The following is a 22,735-nucleotide window of genomic DNA, read 5'->3' on the forward strand; positions in this document are numbered from 1 at the left end:
TACATGTGGTAGAGATACTTATATTAAATGGATGTGTGGTCAATCTTTTATAATTTCTTTGTCATGTATACCTATGGACTACCTTACCGACAAGATCGAATTGCAAGTTCCATTGCATGGCGCATCTACGAGAGGTTTTTATTGTATTGATCTAGGTAGGCATAAATTTTGTTGGGATGATGATATCCATATGCTTTATTTACACCTATTAGGATTAATTGGGTTAAATGGACACATGGTCACTATCTTATTTTATTCCTACTAGTTTTTCAGATTAGTGGATGCCATTTACAAGGGCGTGTTTTCTTTTTCTTGCAAGGTCGAAATTCGAGGATGAATTTTCTTCAAGAAGAGGGGAATGATAGCATCCTAGGAAGCTCAACTCTATTCAAGGACAAGGATGAAGCTTTGGAATCTCAAAGATGGCCTTTAACAATATGTCAAGCTAAAGAGTTACAAAATAAGGCCATTAGACTTCAAGTGCAAATAAAGAAGCTTTTAATTATGGAGGACGAGCTCAAGACCAAAGGAGATAAATTATACAAGTTTTACAGTTATTTGGTGGCCCAAATTGAAGTCCAAGAGGAGGAAGATTGAGTCCCGAACTCGGCCCTTGAAATCTAGCAAAAAGGCACCCAGAAGAGCCCAAAATGAGCTTAAAAGAGGTCCAAATGGGGGTGTTTGAAATGGAGCCCAATTGGAGTCCAAACCAATGGCCCAAACTAGTAGTTTTAAGGCCCAAATCTTCCCCAAAGGGATTTGGCCGCCCCTACCTAATTTTGTGACTTTTCTTATTTCTTAGCAACCACCCTACCTAATTTTGATGACTTTGTTACCCCTTAGCAGTCCCCTACCTAATTGTAATGACTTTTTATGCCTTAGTACTCCTATAAATAAGGAGTTCTTCTCATTCATTGAGACACTTCATTTTTGATTAAGTATATCATACTTTGAGAGTTCTTTTAAACCTTTGTTACTTGTGCTTTGAGATTTATCTTTCAACCTTTACTAGTTCATAGTTCAAGGTAGTAAGAATACTTCTCTATTGTGATATCTTTGATTTCTTTGTGGTATTTTTAGAAGGTGATTAATACTAGTTATTAATTATTGTCTCAAGTTACTTGTAAAGCGGTCAAGATCCGAATCTATTGTTTTGATTTGCTTTTAAGTAAAGGCGTTTGATTTCTTCAATAAATCAAGACGTTGTTGCTTTGATCTTGTCAAGGCTATAGAACTTGCGTTCATGGAAGTTCTTGGAATTCTTTCCTTGAATTTTTCCATATCCTTTATTTTTTGCCCTTTAGTTCTAGTTGTTCAATTCCTTATTGTTATTGCTTCTGCATTTACTTTTCAAATTCTTACTCTAGTTTGGATTCCCGACCTTGTCGTTATCACTTCTTATCCAAAATATGGCGGAGGAGCTAAAGAAACTGACAGGAAGAGTCCAGAGTGTTGAAGGCAGAAAGGGCGTTGAAGGTTTAAACTACGAAGACTTGTGTATCCTGCTAGATGTAGAACTGTCGGAGGGTTACAAACCTCCCAAGTTTGAGATGTTTGATGGCACCAGTGATCCTAAGGTACATTTGAGAACCTACTACAAGCTTGTAGGAGTGGGCAAGAATGAGCAAATCCGTATGAAACTATTCATGTGAAGTCTCATAGGTGATTCCTTATCTTGGTATATTAGCTGAAATCCAAAGAAGTGGGCGAATTGGGTAAGCATGGCATCCAATTTCATAGATAGATTCAAGTTTAACACAGAGAACGCGCCAGATGTTTTCTATAACCAGAACCTCAAGAAGAAGCCAATAGAAACCTTCCGCGAGTATGCTACTCATTAGAGATCAGAGGCCGCCAAGGTGAGGCCACCAGTAGAAGAAGAACAAATGAACAAGTTTTTCATCAGAGCTCAAGATCCACAATATTACGAAAGACTGATGGTTATAGAGAATCACAAGTTCTCCAACATTATCAAGTTGGGAGAAAGGATAGAAGAAGGGATCAAGAGCGGTATGGTGACAAACTTCGTGGCACTGTAAGCCACCAACAAAGCCTTACAGTTAGGAGGTATTTCGAAGAAGAAAGAAGTAGGTGCCGTGATGGTAGCCCAGGGCCCTAAGTCTCCCCTTACATACCAAACACCTCTACCCACAAATCAACCCTTACCTCCAAAATACCAATACCCTGCCACCACCTACCATACCTATAACGCCCAACCTATATATTACCATTCACCTCCTCCCGCTCGCCAAAACTACCCAAAGCCATGACCAAACTTTGACCGCAGAGCTCCTAGACAATACACCCCTATCGCTAAACCCATAGCCCAACTGTATGAATGACTAAAGGCAGCTAGTTACGTCACTCCCATTCCTGCTGTTGCTGTTGAAAACCCTTCCTAGTGGGTTAATCCCAACAAGACTTGTGCCTACTATTCAGGCATGAAGGGTCATACTATTGAGGAATGCTGCATATTGAAGGACAAGATCCAGATGCTGATTGGCACCAAAGTTATACAAGCAAAGGAGTCCGTGCCAAATGTCCGCAATAACCCTCTTCCTCATCATATAGGGGAGTGAATGTGATAGAACTGATGAAGAATGGGATCAGGAGGGATCCATTGGACTTATTTGAGAGGGGGATGCTCCCAAAATATCTCCGGTCATCCTCTCGCTGATTGTGGTGCAAACTCAGGCTCCATTTGTGGTCGAGGTAGCTACGCCCTTCACTGTGATGTCCAACACCATCTTATAAGTTTGATGTTGTCCCGTGGGATTATGTGGTGGAAGCAAGAAGAAAAGGAAAAGCCAAGATGGAAGAGATAGGTGCTGCACAAGGAATGACCAGAATTGGCATAGTTTACACACCCGAGAATCTTGGAGGAACAAGCAGAGAGACCACATCTATTCCACATGTCATGGAGACATGAACTGATGATATTTGGAGGAAGGTACATGCGAGGGAATACTCCGTTGTTGATCACCTGAACAAGACTCCCGCCCAGATATCCATCTTATCGCTGTTGCAAAACTCAAATGCGCACAAGAATGCCTTGATGAAGGTATTAAGTGAAGCTTATGTGCCTACCGGTATCACTAGTGGGGAGATGGCTAATATGGTAGGGAAGATACTGGAGAGCCACAAGATTACCTTCCACGAAGATGAGCTACCACCAGAGGGGTTGAGTCACAACAAAGTATTGCACATCACTGTGCAATATGAAGATAAGTTCATTGCCAGGGTTCTGATAGACGGGGGTTCGAGTCGGAACATATGCCTACTGACTACTTTGAAAATACTGGGTATAGGCCTGCTTGAGATACAGATGGGAAGCATGAATGTGAAGGCGTTTGATGGGTCTTAGAGAGTCACTATCGGAGAAATCAACCTCGACCTGCAGATGGGCCCGACCTGGTTCGACGTGGAATTCCAGGTGCTAGATATATCCGCCACCTATAAATTGTTACAGGGACGACCATCGATACACGCAGCTGGGGCAGTCGCTTCTACCCTGCACCAGGCTGTAAAGTTCAAGTGGAATCATCAGAGGTGATTATTCACAGATATAGAAGTAACCCTATCTATACAAACCAGACTGTGCCAGCTATGAATTGATGGTAGGCTATAATCTTGTGTTTTAGTCACTTATTGCACTCTAATTTACTGCACTTTTATTGTGTTTGAGCTTTAATAGCTAGTATTTTGTACTTATTATGTGTTTTATGCCTTGTAGGAGTGATTCTGAGCTATGTAGATGTATGGAATGAATTCGAGCTATTTGGAGCTTTGAAGTCTGAGTAAAATCCCAAGGGATTAAGTCGAGATCGCGTTCGGGGTCGAGAACCACGTCTGGATATCAAAAAGCAAGGAAAATTTCATACTCTGAGAAATCGCCACAGCCGCGGCGTGTGTGTATTTTGCTGCTGCCTGATAGATTTCAACTCTCTGTATTTCTCCACTAACACCCTACATGGCGCGTCGCCCCATGCGGCACGCCTGTGTAAACTTTACAGAGTAATTGTCCTATTTCGCGTAGAAAAAGATGATTTCATTTGGGCCCGACCCTACTTGGTATAAATACATGAAAAAAAATTATTTTCTGGACTTTTGACATATTGGAGACCTAAGGAGGCTAAGGAGGAGTTGGAGAAGTAAAAGCACAAGGAGTTCATCATTCAATCCTCACTCAAGACCCATGTTTGGATCATTTTATGTTTTCCTTTACTTTAAACATACTTGTGATGAATTGCCCCCATATCTATGGAGTAGTTCCCTTTAGGGTTTGATGGATTTGGTGTATTGATATTTGTTTTTGGATTATAACTCTAGTTTTATGTATTGAAGCATTTTTGGATAAATTAACTGTTGCATCTATATTCACTTGATCATGTAATCGAGAGAGGCATAACTTGTGATATCTTTGCATCATCTTGTTGGTTGTGTTCATTAATTCGTCTTAGTAATCGAAAGAGTTTCTCCTAAAGACCAATCCATTACGCATTCTTGCATATCTTCACGTGCTTAAATTAGTTCATCTTGTGAGGTTGAGACTTAATCGAGGGAGGAGTTTCTACTAAACGTTTGAACTAATAATTGAGTAAATTCGATAGACTCACTTGAACGTTAGAAGTGAATCATCTAGAGTTAGATCCCAAACAACTATCTTGCACCTATCCTATCAACCCCTATTTTCTCCCATTAATAACTTCCTTGCTTACCTTTGCTCCGATTGTCATTAGTCAATTAGCTCTAGGTTCTTAGTTAATTTTAGTATTAATCACATAAATCAAAATTCTTGATCATCTTGGATAGCAATCTAGCTACAAACTACGATAATACTGTTTAACTCCAATCCCTATGGATATGATATTATATTATACTATATTTGACTAGCGCTCGCATATTTAAGTGTGTGTTTTGTGCTCGTCAAAGTTTGGCGATGTTACCGGGGATTGGCAATCAATAGTGTTTGAAGTAGTTTTAGTGCTAATTCAGGAATTTTTCTTTTTATTTTATTTTATTTTTCCCTTTTTACTTTTGGTGTTCTTTGACTGTGCGCAGATTACAGGTTCAGAGTGGTGCATGACTAGAACTTCTGCGAAGGAAGTGCTACCATACGAACCTAAGATAGAAAAACAACTGCGACAGCTGAAGAAGGAAATAAATCTCACTGAGATATTAGAAAAGGTTGGGCAATCCTCAACCAAAGATATGGCTGGAAAAGGTGAAGATAATATGGATTTGGCTGTGAGAGAAGCAGCCCAACGAAGAGAACGAGCTGCACGGGATGCTGAGGAAGCAGCTATTAGAGATGCGTAGAATATCTATGAAGAAGAGAGGGGTCTCGGACTTAATCAACATCAACCCTTTCATGGGATACCACTTGGGGATTATGCTAAACCGGTCTACAATCAAGGATTATCTAGTGTTCGACCACCTCCAATTGTAGCTAATAATTTTGAGTTGAAGCAAGGGTTGCTCCAAACCCTTCAAAACAGTTGTGTCTTCAGAGGGAAGATGAACAAAGATCCAATCAACCATCTAATGAACTTCGAGGAGATTATGAACACCTTTCAATACAATGGTGTGTCACAAGATGCAGTTTACTTAAGGGCATTCCCCTTCACACTCAAAGATGATGCAAAGCAGTGGCTTCGAAGCTTACCTAATGGATCGATTCGAACATGGGATGAGATGACCAGAATATTTCTTGATAAATATTTCTCATCAGCTAAGACAGGCAAGTTTAGAAGAGAAATCCATAACTTCTACCAGGCATATTCATGTTGTTTGAATTTTGTGAATCAATATGACTTTGATATTGTGTTATTTTTCATTGGCGATTTTACTTTAAAGCTATTCTGCACTTCTGAACCTCCTAGTGTCACAACCTGCCTAGATTCTTAAACTTTAATATATGCTCATTAGGTTTAGCTTGAATGATTTGTATATCTTTAAGTCTGCTCTGCTGTTCTGATCACTTATTGTTTATTGCGAGTTTTTTTTTCATGCCTTGTCTTGGATTCTCGCACTGAAATTCATAGGGAATCATCTCCTACCCAGAACTTGCTTTAATGAACTTCTCCTGATAAATCCTTTATGTGGGCTCTACTTTTTACTTGCTTACATGAACCCCATTGTTGTCGCAATGTTTTAACCAAACATGTGGCTTTAAGAACTGTAATGTGGTGTTTGGACAATCCTACACTCTTTAGTATTGCCTAGGTATCTAGTTGAATCCCAATATACTTATCTTTTTGTATTATGCATGGTTGACTGGCTTAAGTTCTGAAATCTGTCTACTCTACTTGACTTTAAGTTGACATGTCTTCCTTCTATGATATTTTTGAACGTGGGAACCTTTGTGTACTCAACATGATTGAGATTCTTATTTGCTGTTATAGATCATGCCTATCTGCTTATTTACTATATGTAATTGTCATCCTCTGACTATGACTCTATCAGACCTTCCTGACTTAGATTCATAGCTTTAAAATCCCTTTTGGACTAATTCTGAACCATGCTCTCCCATAGAATCACTCTGGAAAGCTTAATATGTGCATCTTGTATGTGTTTGTGTAAGGGCCCGTAAAAATTTTAACCAAAATACTCGGGGTTTCGTGGTGCCAAGATAGATTCATGCATTACTATAGTAGAAATTCTTCGGATTGCACAGTACCCTACGGACTGAGAGGAAAATATTTCGCAGAAGAATGCATTTCTGCGACCCATTATGCGGCCATATAATCACTCTGCGTACCGCATAATGGCCGCAGAGTGAAGCAATTAGTTTGGCCAACTTGAGGTCAGTTTTGCGGTGGATTATGCGATCGCATAATCGATAAGAGGACCACATATCGGTCGCATAATTCCTCTTGGGTTTTTGCGGAGGGAGTTCTGCGGTGCATTATGCGACCGCAGAATAAGTATGCGGACCGCATACTGGTCACATACCTGAGCCAAAAGTTTAGGCTCCTGAGGGCCATTTCTGCGGTCACTTTGCAGACCACATAACCATTATGCGGTCGCATATGCGACCGCTGACCTGTGTCGGGGAATCATTTTTTTTAATTTAAATTCCGACCCCCATTCCGTTAAAACACCCATTTAGTCTAGTTTGAAGCTCATTTCTGATATTTCTAGAGTGAGAGAGAGAGGGGGTTCTAGAGGGAGGACCTAATTTTCATCAATTGATCTTCAACCATCACTCAAAGCCTTGGAAATATTCAAGTATAGCACCAAAATTCTTCACCCTAAAAGGTAAGACTTCATCACCCCAGCTCTTAATTTCAAACATAGCTATAATGGGGTACTAGGGTGATACTTCATGGGTATGAGGGTGATTTATCTTGCATGCATGTGTGATAAAGAGTGTGGGGGAAAAGTGAGTTAGAACCATGAACGTTTTCTTAATTTTGGGTTCAATTTGTATATTACAAAAATAGATTGTGGTTGCTAAGGGTTTCGGATAATTGTAGAGTCTAAAGAAGCGCAATTGAGGTATGTATGGCTAATTCTCTTCTTCTTTGAATCGAACTCCTGGTGTCCGAATAATTGGTGTAAGTTCCAACTGGATCATACTAGAATTGTTTGCCTTAGTGTGTTGGATTGAATGATTTATGTTCCCTAATTGTTTTAGATGGTTATCATGTCATCATGCTATTTGAGAATGTAATTATGATTTTCCAAGCTCCTTCCCGTATGTGCGCATTGCCTTATGTGATGGTACTTATCGACATGAATTATGATGTTATTTGAACGAATAAAAAGGGAAAGACTTAAATTGTAAAATGTTCCCAAGTGCCAAGAACTACTTAATAAATGAGGCTGTTGTGCCATGTAACAAAAGATGGGAAAGAAATGTGAATTGAGTGAACAATTGAAAGAGGTTATGTCTCAAGTGAGATGGCTTAGCCGATCGGGTCGAGATCGGACGCCATGCTGTACACATGGTGGCATTTGTGTTGGAATTATTGATTTACATTGTGGATATGGATATGTCTCACTCGAGATGGCTTAGCCGGTCGGGCCAAGACCAGACTCCGTGTAAAAACTCGGTGGCATTATGGGTTATGGCTTTGGCACTAAAGATTATTAATCTAAAAAGATGGAAAGATTGAATTGGAAACTATGTGACCCTTACTTGGTGTTTTCTTTGTATTTCTATGAAACTCTTATTGATTTTTATGACTGCCTTATCTTTGTTTCACTGTTCATTCTACTAAGATTGGTGTTTTCCTTACATACTAGTACTATTCGACAGTACTAACGTCCCGTTTGCCGGGGGCGCTACATCTTTGAATGGATGTAGGTGGTTCCATCGCAGATAGTGCCGATCGCAGATAGGTGGTGCTCTCTTTCTCCCCTCATAGCAATCTTGGTGAGCCTCATTTCTCCCAGGGGTCATGTAGACCTTCTTTTGTATAGGTTTTCATATTTTGAGGTATAGCCGGGGCCTTGTTGCCGGTATTGTCATGTTGCTCTTTTGTACTATTAGAGGATCCGTAGACATTTATGTGGGTCATGTATGTATGTTGGGGTGGTCGTTGGATCGAGTTGTATTTTGGGAACTCAACTATGACATATTGTATATAAGGAAAACTAAACTAGCAACGTTTATATATTTATATAACTGATCTCCCCCTTGTTTTACAAATGGTGATGCGATCCCTTTTTGGATTATGAATGAGTCGGGTAGGAAAGGTTTAATAGGCTTGCTTGACCGGGTTCACTCGGTTGAGCGACCCCGTAAAAGTTTTCTTAAAAACCTGAATTAGAGCTTCATTTTTGTGGTATTTAAACCCGAACCAATTCCATTAAAACACACACCATAGACCATTTTGAGCATATTTCTGATATTTTAGAGTGAGAGGGAGAGTTGTTAGAGTGGGGGAGCAATATTTAACCATTACCCATCAATTTTTGCTCAATCAATGAGGATTAACAAAGGAAGTATTCACCCTAAAGGTAAGAATCTATGTCCTAGCTCTCAATTTCGAAATTTTGTAAAAATGGGGTAATTAGAGAGGCAATTATTGGGTGTGGGTGTGTGTAGATTGTTGTCTTGCATGCATGTGTCCTTGAAGTATGTGGAAAGATTGTGAGCTATAAATGGTAGAGAGTGGGTTGGAAAATGATGGAATCTTTCACAAAAGAGCCTTAGAACCTTGATGCACACCTAGTGTTTGATAATATGCTCAAATGAGCTAAAACCATGTTCATCTTCCTAATTTTGGTCCAACTTGTTATATTTCTAAAATAGATTAAAGTTGCTAAGAATTTCAGATCATTTTAGAATTTGAGAAGCTCAATTGAGGTATGTTGGCTAAATCCCCTTCTTCTTAGAATTGAACCCCACGGTGTTCATGTAATTAGAGTAAGCCCTTGATCATCATAGAATTGGCGATTTCTAATGTGTTTGTGTTGAAGGATGTAAGTTCAATATTTATTCTAAATGCTTAATCATGTTATCTTGTTATTTGAGGATGCGTTCCAAATGTGGAATATGTGCTAGCAAGGTTAAGACTTCATGTCGAGATCGAAATAAAAGTTGTTATGCCAAATTGTATGAAAAGCCTCTATGTGTCTAAGACTCCCAAATTGCTCATATATGAATTTAACAGCTTGAATGGGAAGCCTTATTGTTGTTGATAATAATAATGTTAGAATGTGGAAAAGAACTTGAATTATGAAATACGGCCTAGCGCCAAGAATAACTTTATAATTGGGGCCACTAGTGCCATTGTATTGAAAGTATGGGAAAGAAATATGAATTGAGATGACAGATTGAACATGGGTGATGTCTCAAATGAGATGGCCTAGCCGATCGGGCCGAGATCGGACTCCCTGTAAGAACACAGTGGTATTGTGGATGAAATTGTGAAAAGGGTTGATGTCTTAAATGAGATAGCCTAGCCGATCGGGCCGTGATCGGACGCCATACCGAACACATGGTGGCAATGTGCTGGAAATTATAATGAAATTGTGGTAATGTCTCAAATGAGATGGCCTAGCCAATCGGGCCGAGATCGGACTCCGTGTAAGAATACGGAGGTATTGTGAAATGTAGAATATCGGTACTAAAGATCACCCAACCTAATAATATGGAAATTGACTTGAAAACGTATATGATCCTTAACTTGTTGTTTTAATATTATTTGAAGCCCTTATTGAATTCTTGACTGTTCCTCTTGTATTATTATTCATTCTATTGAGTTGGTGTTTAGCTTTACATACTAGTGCTATTCGACGGTACTAATGTCCTTTTTATCGGGGGAGCTGCATCTTTAAAAGGATGCAGGCGGTTACATAGCAGACAATGTTGATCACAGATAGTGCTGCATCCTCTTCTTAGCGGACTCGGTGAGCCCCATTTCATTCCGGGATCATGTATTGTACCTTTTGTTTATATTATAGTCACTTTTTGAGGTATAGCCGAGGCCTTATTGCCGGCACCATCTTTACTCTCTTTTGTATCTTTAGAGGCTCCGTAGACACTATGTGGTTGTATATGGGTGTTGGGAATGCTAAACAAGTTATGTTGTCTTTGATCACTTGTTCAACTCGAACTATAAAAAATGTGTATTTTGAGACTTAACGGCGCAATGTCTAATGAAACGATTTAGGATTTTATGAATGAGCTTCCTACTGTTAATTAATGAAATCACGTATTGTCTTGATCTTGGGTGAATTGGTTAGAAAGTATCTAACAGGCTTGCTCGGCCGAATTCACTCGGTTGAACGTTGATCGCGCTTCCCGAGGTTGGGGCGTGACATGTTGTTTGGTTTGATGCTTAGAACAGGTTCCACACTGCGATGTTTGTTCCTACAAAACAAATAAAATACACGTATACCCATATATTGCAATGCGGAATATATTAAGATGTTATCTAAATGATGTAGGAATAATGATGCATGGCTGCCGGTGAGCCGTTATTTTGGGATCGAGATGATGGGATACTTGATCTTGACTCAATTTGTTAGCCAGGTTGTGTACCGTTTCGCAGATGTCGGAGCATTTGAAAATTGTCTCCGCTTGTTGGGAGAGCTTGATTCGTAGAGTGCATCTCCACTTGTTAGGAGAGCTTTCCATTGAGAAATGTCTCTGCTTGCTGGGAGATCTTGATTTGTAGAGTGCGTCTTCGTTTATTGGGAGAGCTTTACACTAAAATGTACAGTAATCTCCTCTTGGGAGTGATTGATTAAAACTGTAATCATGCTGAAGCTGCATGAGCAAAACGTCAAAACATTCAATGTAATAACAAAGGAAATAAAAGCATGCCTAAGAGATACTCTTGACTGCGAAGCTAAGTGCGGCCATCGATTGGTAGAACGTCAGTGACGAAGTTCGCGACTGTCTATTCTGGCATCCGTTGCGACGGAACGACGATGTAAATTATTCTATTGGCGAGATGGATAGTTTGCTATATATAAGGCTCAGATTGGCGAAGCCGACATTCGATTTATACATGGCGCTCCGATCGATTGAGCTGACTGTTTGCTATATACAAGACTTCAATTGGTGAAGCCGATGGCTCATTTGTACAAGGTACTCTGATTAGTTGAGCAGGCGGTTTGCTATATACAGGGCTTTAATTTATGAAGCCAACAGTCCATTTTGTATAGGGTGCTCTGATTGTTTGAGCAGGCAGTTTGCTATGTACAGGTTTTTTCCGTATCAACGGTCTGAATCCGAGGTACCTGCAAAGAATTCAAAGATTAGCCTTAGTTGTACCAGAAAAATTCAAGTAAAGGAGAAAGAGAGATAATTTTAGGCAAGTGGCGGATCCGTCATTTGCCCCAGTGTGGTCTTAGTGCTTCCTTGCTCCCTGCTGACACTACATTCAAAGAAAATTTTTTAGTGGGGGCGGGGAAGTTGGTTTGTGTCAACCACAGTGTTGGTTTGCCCCGACTTTTGATATGGTTGCGCCACGAAGTTCGGTAGGCAGAACAAATTACTATATTTTTAAAAAACATTTTTAAAATACTTTGTTTTTAAGAAAATGTCGTCGTTCTGGATTATGACATGTTACGAAAAGTTCTCCATACGCGAATGTTTCTTCTTGAAAAATTCGTCCTGTTGATGTCGATCTTCTGTGATGCTCCTGACAACGCGGCCGCTTGCCGTAGCTAGTGCGTCCTAATTCGAACTAATGCATTACAAAGGATTTCATAAGGTTATGGCCGAACCTTTTCAGGTTGCTTAAGTATCCAAAATGGAATCAGGTCTGAATGTAGTTCGTGGATTATGATAAATATGATGAAGATGACCGAGCCTGACTCACGCAGTCTACCTATCCAAATGGAATCAGGTCAAGATGTAGTTCGATTATAATAGACACAAAATGATGAGTTTAAGAATGAAAATGGCTGAGTCTGACTCAGACTGCCTACGTATCCAAATAGAGTCAGGCCCGAACGTAGTTCAAAAGATGACTGAATCCGATGAGGATTGCCTACGTATTCCTTTTTAAGGAAATCAAGTCGGCGTAGTTCCTTAGGAACATACAAAAGTGATATTTGGTGTTTCTATTAAAAATGAGAAGGGGGAGAGAAACCAAACCCTATGTGGGTTGCCTACGTATCTCTTTGTGGGAAGTCAGGTTGAACGTAGTTCTGTTATAGCAAAACCTAACACTATTTTTCTTCAAACATAGTATCTCCTAATTGCCTCTTATTTGATGGGCTTCGTGTTGATTCGTCCATCCATTTCTGCCAAGATTAGAGCTCCACCCGACAATGCTCAGGGAACCACGTAAGGACCTTGCCAGTTTGGTGCGAAATTTCCTTTGGCTTCTTCTTGGTGAGGAAAGATTTTCTTCAAGACCAACTACCCCGGTGTGAACTGGCGAGGCTTAACTCTCTTGTTGAATGCACTGGCCATCCTGTTTTGATATAGCTGACCATGGCATACTGCATCCATTCTTCTCTCATCGATGAGCATGAGCTGCTCCTGTCTGACCCGTATCCACTCTGCGTCGTCCCGTTTTGCCTCTTGAATGACCCTTAAAGATGGTATTTCGACCTCTGTGGGGTATCACGGCTTCAGTGTCATATACTAACATGTACGGCATTGCCCCGGTGGATGTCCTCATGGTGGTCCGATAACCTAGTAAGGCGAAAGATAGTTTCTCATGCCATTGTCTGCAATTGTCCACTATCTTTCGCACATGCATCTTGATATTCTTGTTGGCTGCCTTGACTGTACCATTCATTTGTGGTCTGTAGGCTGTAGAATTGCGGTGGACGATTCTGAACTTCTCGCAGATTTCTCTCATGAGGTCGTTGTTGAGGTTAGCGACATTGTCAGTGTTGATAGATTCCGGTTTTCCAAATGTTCCGGACGAAATCTGCCACTACCTTTTTTGTGATGGCCTTGTAAGCAGACGCTTTGACCCATTTAGTGAAATAGTCAATAGCTACTAAGATGAAGCGGTGCCCGTTTGATGCGGCAGGCTCTATAGGTCCAATCACGTCCATGCCCCATGCGGCGAACGGCCAGGGTGAACCCATTACGTTTAACTCATTTGGCGGAACCCGGATGAAATCCCTGTGAATCTAGCACTGGTTACACTTCTGTACATAATGAATACTGTCGCATTCGATAGTCATCCAAAAGTATCCGGCTATCAAGAGCATCTTGGCTAATGCGAACCCATTCACGTGGGGTCCGCATATTCCTGTATTTATTTTTTCCAATAACCTGGTTGGCTCGGTAGCATTTACACATCTCAACAAACCTAAATCTGGGGTCCTCCTGTACAGGATTTGCCCGTTGAGGAAAAAGTGGTTTGCCAACCTCCTGAGGGTTCGCTTTTGACCACTAGTAGCATTCTCTGGGTATTCTCTGGTTGCAAGGAATTTCCAGATGTCATGATACCATAGTTTACCATCTGGTTCTTCATCTACATGGAAGCAATTGGCATGCTGATCCCTGATCTCTACCCCGATAGGGTCGATGTAGTTCTTGTCTGGATGCTGAATCATAGATGATAGGGTAGTAAGGGCGTCAGCGAACTCGTTCTGAATACTGGGGACGTGCTTGAACTCAATCTTTGTGAACTTCTTGCATATCTCCTTCATGCAGTGCAGGTATGGAAGTATCTTGACATTCTTGGTGGACCATTCCCCTTGGACTTGGTGTATCAATAGATCGGAATACCCTATGACCATAAGTTCTTTGACATTCATGTCGACTGCCATTCTGATCCCTATAATGCATGCTTTGGATTCAGCCAGGTTATTGGTACAAGGGAATCCTATCTTTGCGGATGCTGGATAGTGCTGCCCAGATTCCGAAATTAGTACTGCCCCAATTCCGACTCCTTTGAAGTTTGTTGCTCCATCCAAGAACATTCTCTATCCAGGGTATGATTCTGCAATATCTTCTCCAGCAAATAATCTTCATCGGGAAAATATGTAGTAAGTGGCTCGTAATCCCCATCCACCGGATTCTCTGCGAGGTGGTCGGCTAACGCTTGCCCTTTGATAGCCTTCTGAGTTATGTACACAATGTTAAATTCACCGAGGAGAATTTTCAATTTAGCTAGCTTTTCGATAGGCATTGGCTTCTAGAAGATGTACTTTAGTGGGTCGAGCCGAGATATCAGATGCGTAGTGTATGCTTACATATAATGCCTTAGTTTCTGGACAATCTAAATCAGAGCGAAACAAGTGCATTCTATCAAAGTATACTTAGCCTTGCATGGCGTGAACTTCTTACTTAAGTAGTAGATGGCCTGCTCCTTTCTCCTAGTTTTGTCATGCTGTCCCAACACACAGGCGAAGGCATTATCCAAGACTGACAAATATAGTAACAATGACTTCTCGGGTTCGGGCGGAACCAACACTGGTGGATTTGACAGATACTCCTTGATTCTGTCGAAGGCTTTCTAGCACTTTTTTGTCCATTTAGTGGCAGTATCCTTCTTCAGCAGCTTGAAAATGGGTTCACAAATTACTGTGGATTGAGTTATGAAGCAACTAATGTAATTCAATCTACCCAGGAAACTCATTACATCTTTCTTACTCTTCAGTGATGGTTATACCTGAATGGCATTGATTTTTGATGGGTCCAGTTCTATTCCCTTCCTGCTTACGATGAAGCCTAATAGTTTTCCTGCAAGGACTCTGAATACGCATTTTGCCGGGTTCGATTTCAAAATGTACCTTGGCAGGCGCTCGAAAAATTACCTCAAATCGTCCAAGTGCTCTGAACTCTTTCGAGACTTTATGATGATGTCATCCACATACACTTCAAACTCCTTATGAATTATGTCATGAAAAAGGGTCATCATGGCCCTCATGTAGGTGGCGCCAACATTCTTGAGACCGAACGACATGACTCTATAGCAGTAAACTCCCCAAGGTGTGGTGAAGTCTTTCTTCTCTGAATCTTCCTCGTGCATCAAGATTTGGTGATACCCAGCAAAACAATCCACAAACGACAGCAGTTCATGCTTCGCGCAATTGTCGATGAGGATGTAGATATTTAACAGAGGGAAATCGTCCTTTGGACTGGCTTTTTTGAGATCTCGGTAATCCACACATATTTTGATCTTTTTGTCTTTCTTGGGTACTCGGACGATATTTGCCAACTAGATGGGATAAATTGGTGACCCTCACCACATTTACCTTTGTATGCTTGGTCATTTCTTTCTTTATCCTCAAACTTAAATCTGGTTTGAATTTCCCGGGTTTCTGCTTGACCGACGGTCTGGTAGGATCGGTGGGCAGTCGATGCGAGATAATATCAGTGCTTAATCCCGGCATATCATCATATGACCATGCGAACACATCGATGTACTGTTGGAGGAGCTCAACCAGTTTTACCTTCTGCTTGGCTTCTAGATGAATGCTGATTCTGGTTTCTTTCACGCCTTCTTCACTTCCAAGATTGACCACTTTAATTTCTTTGAGGTTGGGATTTTTCTGACTCTCCAACAGTTCAATCTCCTACGGGAGATTTTCTGGCATCATACTCTTATCATACTCCTTGTAATCTAGGTCGTTGCGCTCGATGGTTTCATTACATGTCACAATCGCGGAACGCGGGGTTTTAGCATTTTGATTACTGAAAAGACATCTAAGTATAAATGAAGCGGCAAAGAAAGTTGCAATATTTGAGAAAATGATTCTTTTTATTTCATCAAAAGGGGAACGTCTTAAGCATTCAAAAGAGGAAAATGACAAAAAGGTACAGGCACGGTGCAAGCCTCAATTGACTGTGAGCTTTTCAAAAGAAAACATTTACAGTTCCATATTACCAAGACTCCCGCGAACCAAAGACGGACTGGCAGTCCAATTCTGTACCTCTTTCCCTGGTTCGGTATCCTTGATAATCGGTGTCTTGATGTTAGTCCCTTCACAGCATTCTTCAATCATATGCACGAACAACTTTCCCATCCCGTCGATGATATCATCTTCTAGTATTGAAACCTGACCCGGACATGATCATGCTGTGGCATAAAAACCCTTTTCCCGGAGCTAACAGAGCTTTCCCCTCTGGAGGCTGATATCCTATGCCGGCCCTTCCTTTCTGCCTGTTAGGTTCAATTGGCTCTGTGATCCCGTCCGACTTGGCTCCCAACCCTGCTCCTGGCATGTATCCATATTTTATCATCTCCTTCATAGCCATCTTGGATCTATACGGTGTCTGCATTCCCAGGTTTTGTTTAGTCTCTTCCATTTCGGTAGTCTGCATGATTTCCCTACATGGAAAGCAACTCCGTCTAGCCCTTCGATGAATGGAACAACATGCTCCAAATAAGCGGAGTGACCCCACCTTCTGTGGACCACGGTCTCCTGACATCCCCACTCAAATTTCATGCATTGGTGTAAAGTTGATGGGACGGCCCCTGCCATGTGTATCTAGGGCCTTCCCAGCAGCAAGTTGTAGGAATAAGAGATGTCCATTACTTGAAACAATATTTGGAATTCGACCGGCCCGATCTCCAAGGCCAAATAAATATCTCCAGTAACATCCTTTTGCGAACCGTCAAAGGCCCTCACCCTTACGTAGCTTTCCTTGACTTCCCTCAAATGAATTCCTAATTCCCATAGGGTGGAGAGTGGATAAATGTTGACTCCTGACCCTCAATCGACCAGCACTCGGGACACCACTTTGTCCCCACATTTGACAGTGATATGAAGAGCTTTGTTGTGACTTGCGTCTTCGACAGGAAGTTCGTCTTTTCTGAAAGTGATCATATTTGCTTCGACCACTTTCCCAATTATTGCGGCCAACGCCTCACTGGTGGTGTTACTTGCTACACTTACCCCACTTAGTACTTTCAATAGGGCATCCTTATGACTGTCAGAACTTATTAATAAATCCATTATTGATATCTGTGCTGAAGTCTTCTTCAGTTGCTCCTCCACGGAATACTCTTTGGTTGACATTCTCTTCTAGAACTCGACAACTTCTAGGTATGTTATGTTCCTTCTTTGAATTTTCTCTCTTCCCAAATTCCCTCGATTGACATCTTCAGGAGCGTAGCATCTCCCAGACCTAGTCATACCAGGCTTCGGCAGAGTCTATCATTTTGGCCTTCCACTTTTGCTGGTACGTCCATGGGACGGTTTTTGTATTCCTAACTTTCTTCGTCTCCTGTAGCAACGGCAGGTGGTCGTTGATAAGTCTGAAATATCACTGTAGGCCTCACTTGTACTGTAATCATTAGAGCCCTTTGAGGAGGGATCCTAGTGACTTCTGTATTTCCTATAGTGAGAATCATTCCCTTTAGGTCATACTCTTCATCCAGTGTGATATTGTTAACTCCCTAGTTTCAGTGATTTGGCAGCGAATTGCGATTCACATTGGATGGTGCCGGAGTGCACTGGATGGCTCCGCTCTTGTTCAGTGTTTCAATCTTATTTTCAGCTAAAAATAATCTACAATATCATGACAAGGTACATTGGAATGGTATACGCACCTTTTAGTTGCATCAAAATACTTGGAGGGATACTCAGGAACCCTTCCTTCAACTGGATGTATCAATCCTGCTCTTCCCAATCTGTCGAATAATTGGTCCAGAGGCTCAGCAATCGGGGTATAATTTCTAGGATCCCTATCTTCAAAGTTGGGACAAGGGCGTGGCGCATAAGCGGGTCGGTTTTGGTGAGTAGTGGTTTGGACAACAGTATATTGTCATTGTAGGTTCGGGTTGTTGTTGGCTCGAGGAGGGTTGTATTTTGGTTGAGGATGATAATATGGCTGGGTGTTAAAGACTGAAACGTAAGTGGGTGGTGGTGAATGATTGTTTGGGGAATAGGAAGTGTTTTTGTATTGTGGGTTGGGTTTATAGTAAGGGACGACTGCCGAGACCTCCTCTTTCTTCTTCTTTCCGCTATCGATTGACCCTGATTGGATAGCCTTGCTGGCCGCTTGCAGTGCTACCATGGATTGTACTTTACCGGATTTTATACCTTCTTCTAAGAAATCTTCCATCTTGACCAGCTCGGGGAATTTCTATCCCATCATTCTCATCATCTTTTCAAAGTATATCCCTTCCTGGGCTCTGATGAAATACTTGGTTAATTCACTGTCGTCCAACGGAGGTTGTGCCCTGGCGGCCTCTGACCTCCACCGACGTGCATATTCTTGGAATGAATCGGATGGTTTTTTTCTACAGGTTCACCAGTGCAAACTGATCGGGAGTGATCTCTGTGTTGAATCGAAGGAGATTCATGAAGTCCTTTGCCATATCTTGCCAAGTTCTACAATTTCGCGGATCCTGTCGAGTATACCAGGTGAGTACTTCTGTCACGCCCCAAACCTGGGTGGGCGTGGCTGCCACCCGGTGCTGTACTGGCCTGAGCGAACCACTCTGTGACTCATTTCTTTTCTTCTGCAACTATCATGGGCCAACATGGCCCCAACTCGTAATGTATAACTATAAGTGGGCAAACGCTGTATCAATGAACTATCATTCTTAAAAAAAGAATACATATGGGCCGTCAAGGCATCTAACATACTGCACAAAATGAACCTCTGTGTGTATCTACAAAGCCTCTAAGTTTATTCGACATCAAAACATGGCCGGGACAGACACCCGGCCTACCCACAAGTCTATAGAAAAACTCTGACACGATGACTTATAGACTCGGCTGCACTCCGAATAAAGTGGAGTCTTACCGATCCTTCGCTGAATGCTAACCTCGTCTACTATAAGGTCTCGTCAAACTAATTATCTATACCTGCATGCATGAATGCAGCGTCCACAACAAAAGGACATCAGTACGAATAATGTAGTGAGTATGTAAGGCATTTAAATCAGTATATAAAGGACATGTAAGAAACATGGAATAAAGGACTCAACCTGTAAGTCTGGATAGCTTTGTAAATCATGAAATATTTATAATGTCATGTATATGCATATAAATGTCATATAATGCATAGGTTTGTGCGTACATAACATCATCAAGCCTCTAAGAGCATCCCATCATATCATCTCGACCTCTGTGGGCAAAATCATTAATGTATACCAACTGATCAGGTGGTGATACATGTATAACGTCGTAACCTTTTCCCATACCCCATATACATATAATATACGCGTATATAATGCCATCTGGTCATGGGTAAATACACATGTATAAATAAATGCAATGCATAATGAAATAAGTCAATACAATCTCTTGGAATGTCATGAGACCCATGAACAAATGATATAATAGTAGGACATATGGGGAATCAAGAACATAAACAACCCTAGTACTTCTATGAATATAGTCATTTATGAAAGTTGTGCGTTTGCTTGTTTCATTTGTATCATATGGATCATGCCAAAAGAAAAGAAGGGATAACCTTAACATACCATACTTGATGAAATTATCAACTACTCTCACTTGATCTTTCCAAGAACAATTTTTGCCCCTTTAAATTTTTGAACAAGAATGTCACGACCCAAACCGATGGCCCGCGACGGGTGCCCGAGTCCTACCTATAGAACACCCTCAAGCATGCGTCTAAGATATAAACATAAATAAAATACATGAGGGAAACTTGTCCAAAAGACATATGTACATATACTGCGGAATACAGTGGGACGAGCCGGCAAGGCTACTATAGACAACAATATACCCAAAACTGGAAGCCGACAAGGCCACATATTATCCAACTACACAAAACTATCTACAGATCTCTAATAGAAATACAACTATACAAAGACGGGACTGAGCCACGTCATACCCATATATATATATATATACACAATCATATTGTACCAAAATCAAAAACAGCTTCGGATCAAGTGGAGATCGCCAACTCTCACTGATCATGGATCCTAAGAAGGGGGACTGTCGGCTTGCCTACCTATACCTGCGGGCATGGAAAGCAGGCCCCGGAAAATAGGGCGTCAGTACGAATAATGTACTGAGTATGTCAGGCATGAAAATCAGTACATAAAAGACATAGATGAAACATGGAATAACGAATTCCGCATGTAAAATCCACGTAACTTTGCAGATCCTGAAACATTTATAACGCCATGCACGTGTGTATTGTCATGGGCGGCTTTCCAGCCATGCCCCATGATCCCTTGGACGCGCCCCGTGACGTCCTGGCCAGCCTCCCAACGCCCGTCGCCACGGTCGGCCCCGTGGTCTCGGCAGCTCCAAGTGACAAGCGCGCATGTGCCTCTGTCGCCCCACCGATAACCATCGCCAGCGCCCAGCCACAGGCAAAAGCCAACAGCACCGCGCGCGCAGACAATGCCGCGCGCGCAGACCCTGATGCTAAAGACAAAGTTGCTGCCAACGGACTTGCTGCTGCTTTGTAGAAGACTAAGTCCTTTTCATTGTAAATATAGAGTAGTTTTGCTACATTTTCTTTAAGTGTGATTTTCCAGCTTTCATAGGTCTAGTCATGTAACTTTGGTTTATTTTTTTTAAGCATTATTAAGGGGGACCAAGCAATCAAAACTTTCAAGCAAGCAAACAATTCTCTGTACTGGTGTCTCTCCCCCCCGACACCGTCTTGTTTTCTGTAATAGCTTTCATTCAATGCAATCAAGCTTTCTTTCATTCTCAATTCTCTTTTCTGCTCTCTTTCAATTGCTCATGACATTGGTTTTCCCGTACGGCACTGACAATCTAGTCTAGCGTACGGAGGGGACCTCAGTTGGCGGACAGCAACCGTACTGACATCGGTTGCCTAGCCTTACGTCGCCCTTCCAAGGAACTTCAGGAAGGCGCCGCGTAACAGTTGGTATCAGAGCCTAGGCTCGACATCGGACGAGGGATCACATTGCAATTACCACCATTTCTGACCATGGTGAATTATGGGGATCGCATCGCGACCCTTGAGGGAACGGTTGACGCATTACGGCCCATCGTGGAAATGGTGCCCGATCTAAAAACCAGCCTAGTGCAAAGGTTGGACGACCTGGACCGCAGACTCATCCAGGCCGAAGTTGACATAGAAAACATCAGCCGCGACTCTGAAGGAGACCGGCAAACAGCAGCCACAGAGGCAGCTGAAATTTTTGGTAAATTTGAGGTCCTCCAGCAGGAGCGTGCCGAGGATTTAGCCAACAGGGAACAAGAGGCAGACAGGGTGACTGCCATGCAACAAACCATTGACAACTTGACAGGCCAGCTCAATGTTGTCAATGCTGCTTTACAAGGCCTACTTCGAGGAGGCGGAAACCAATTTGGGGGTGGTGTGAACCTCGCCCCCATGGCACAAAAGCTGAAAATTCCTGAGCCAAAGCCATACAGTGGAGCTCGGAATGCCAAAGAAGTGGAAAATTTCATTTTCGACATCGAGCAATACTTCGATGCCGTGGGAAGCCTGGAAGAAGCTAAGAAGGTAGCAACTGCTGCCATGTATCTTCAGGGTGATGCCAAACTCTGGTGGCGGGTGAAGTACGAAGCCATCAAGGCAGGTGAAGATGCCCTCGACACATGGGCGGAACTGAAGGCAGCCATACGCCTACAGTTCTTCCCCGAAAATGTTGAGTACAATGCCAGGAGAAAGTTGCGGGAGCTCCGCCAGACCAAATCAGTGCGAGATTACGTGCGGGAATTCTCCGCGCTCATGCTGAACATCCGTGACATGGGGGACAAAGACAAACTCTTCACCTTCCTGGAAGGGTTGAAACCTTATGCCCGGATGGAGTTGCAGAGACAAAGGGTAGACACGTTGCCTAAGGCAATCCAAGCAGCAGAGTGCCTTGGGGATTACCAAGTGGAAGCCCGGAAGGATAGGCCTCAACAGCCTGTCCGAGGAGGATACAAAGGGGGCCAACCAAACACTAGTGGCCCTAGCAGAAGTGGAGGAGACCGGAGTGCACCCAAATCCAAGACTCCCTCTTCCGGCAGTACTAGTGCTGCATCTAACAACAATGATCGGGGGAGGAAGCCCCCCTCAGGATGTCGCCATTGCGGCGGACCACATTGGAATAATGAATGTCCACATGCACAGATGAACGCCCATCAAGCTTATGAGGATGGGACGGATGACGACGCCGATGATGCGGACCAGACCGAGCCAGTAGGTGCATTCAATGCAATTGTTGGCTCCATTTCTGAGCCCTTAGCGGGAACCAGTGCCGGTATCCGCAAGAAGAAGGACCCCTGTCCAATTGCCAGGAAAGGAAATAAGAAGGCGAATTTGAGGACTCCTCCTCATCAAGAGAGGACCCTAATGTTCGTTGACATGAAGGTAAATGGCAAGCCCATTCGGGCAATGATAGACACGGGTGCCACCCACAACTACTTAGCCTCGACTCAG

At 42.3% G+C, this 22,735-nt stretch overlaps 1 protein-coding gene across 1 annotated transcript; it reads right to left on the reverse strand.

Moving 5' to 3' along the window:
- Positions 1–11,145: 11,145 nt before the first annotated feature.
- On the reverse strand, positions 11,146–14,202 carry LOC138899940 (uncharacterized). The gene is made up of 2 exons (XM_070186641.1): positions 13,703–14,202; positions 11,146–11,224 (listed from the first exon to the last, which is right to left on the reverse strand). The coding sequence occupies exons 1-2, from the start codon at positions 14,200–14,202 to the stop codon at positions 11,146–11,148; spliced, it is 579 nt and encodes a 192-aa protein (XP_070042742.1).
- Between the last annotated feature and the right edge of the window lie 8,533 nt (positions 14,203–22,735).

The sequence above is a fragment of the Nicotiana tomentosiformis genome, chromosome 10 (genome assembly GCF_000390325.3).
Source record: "Nicotiana tomentosiformis chromosome 10, ASM39032v3, whole genome shotgun sequence".
NCBI classification, from domain to species: domain Eukaryota; kingdom Viridiplantae; phylum Streptophyta; class Magnoliopsida; order Solanales; family Solanaceae; genus Nicotiana; species Nicotiana tomentosiformis.

Excerpts from the sequence above, each read along its gene's own strand:
- LOC138899940 (XM_070186641.1), bottom strand. The coding sequence starts at position 14,202 with ATGGCAGTCGACATGAATGTCAAAGAACTTATGGTCATAGGGTATTCC. Across the intron at positions 11,225-13,702 it reads AATGCTACCGAGCCAACCAG|CTTCAGCATGATTACAGTTT; the intron begins GTTATTGGAAAA and ends TTGCTCATGCAG.